This window comes from Parus major, unplaced genomic scaffold (assembly GCF_001522545.3).
Source record: "Parus major isolate Abel unplaced genomic scaffold, Parus_major1.1 Scaffold329, whole genome shotgun sequence".
In the NCBI taxonomy this organism is placed as follows: Eukaryota; Metazoa; Chordata; class Aves; order Passeriformes; family Paridae; genus Parus; species Parus major.
In genome coordinates this window covers 17,307-18,231 of record NW_015379279.1, presented here as the reverse complement: position 1 = coordinate 18,231, position 925 = coordinate 17,307, and the positions used below count along the sequence as shown (strand labels likewise).

The window sequence follows — 925 nt, the reverse complement described above, 5'->3', positions numbered from 1 at the left end:
AAAAAAAAAAAAAAGGGAGAAGTAGCCTGCAAGAAATTGGAGGAGGATGGTAACAGAGACTTCAAAGGCACATGGCCAAGCAGAGCAATAAAAATTTATGGAGGATGTAATTATAGCGCTCCGCAAACAGGCGCTCGTAAATCTCCCCCCGGAATGGTTATTTTACAACCGCCGCAATAAGATTTCTACAAGACTTTGAGGTGCTACTTAAACCATAAAGCCCCGAGACTCCTTTTTTTTTTTTTCCCCTCCACTTACCCGTGCTCACGTGCACTTTTTTCATCCAGGGGTAAACCACGGGCTCCTCTCGGGGCTCTCCCGGATTTTGGCTGCAGGATGGGGGCGAGCTGGGGCTGCGGCCCCGCTGCGGCTCCGGGAGGCGGCTCCGCTGGCCCGGCCCGCCGTGGATGTGACCCCGCGGGGACATCCCGGAGCCGGGACAGTAAATCTGCTCCTTGCACGAGGATCGTGGCTCGTACGAGTTGGATTCGTGGTGGAAAGAGTCGTGGCGGTGCCTCTGGTAATATTCCGGCGAGTGGTTGGGGAGGTAATCGCTGTGGGAATATTCCTCGCAGGGTGGGAACTTGGGGTCCACATAGTTGGAGTTGATCAAAAATGAGCTCATGGCCATTAATTTCTTGGCGGGGGTGGGAGGGGAGGGGGAAAATTCGCGCTCGGGGGAAAGAAAATAATATATAAATAATATATATATATAGATATATATGTATGTATCTCTCTCTCTGGCTCTCCGGCTCTCTTTCTCTCCTTAAAATTTATTCCTGTCGTCCCCCCCCGCCCCCCCTTCTCTCTGGCTCTCCGGCTCTCTTTCTCTCCTTAAAATTTATTCCTGTCGTCCCCCCCCGCCCCCCCTGCGCCTCCCTTTCCTCGTTTTCCTGTTTGGCGGAGCCTCCTCCTCACTGTCAAG

General features: G+C 52.8%; 1 protein-coding gene across 1 annotated transcript in view; it reads right to left on the bottom strand.

The window, feature by feature from the left end:
• Nucleotides 1–717, bottom strand: part of LOC107198806 (homeobox protein Hox-B4-like) — a 3,706-nt gene extending 2,989 nt beyond the window's left edge. The window contains exon 1 of the mRNA XM_015616024.3: nt 259–717. Within this exon, the coding sequence (XP_015471510.1) occupies nt 259–631 (373 nt within the window). The 5' untranslated portion in view covers nt 632–717. The remainder of the gene's footprint in view (nt 1–258) is intronic.
• Between the last annotated feature and the right edge of the window lie 208 nt (nt 718–925).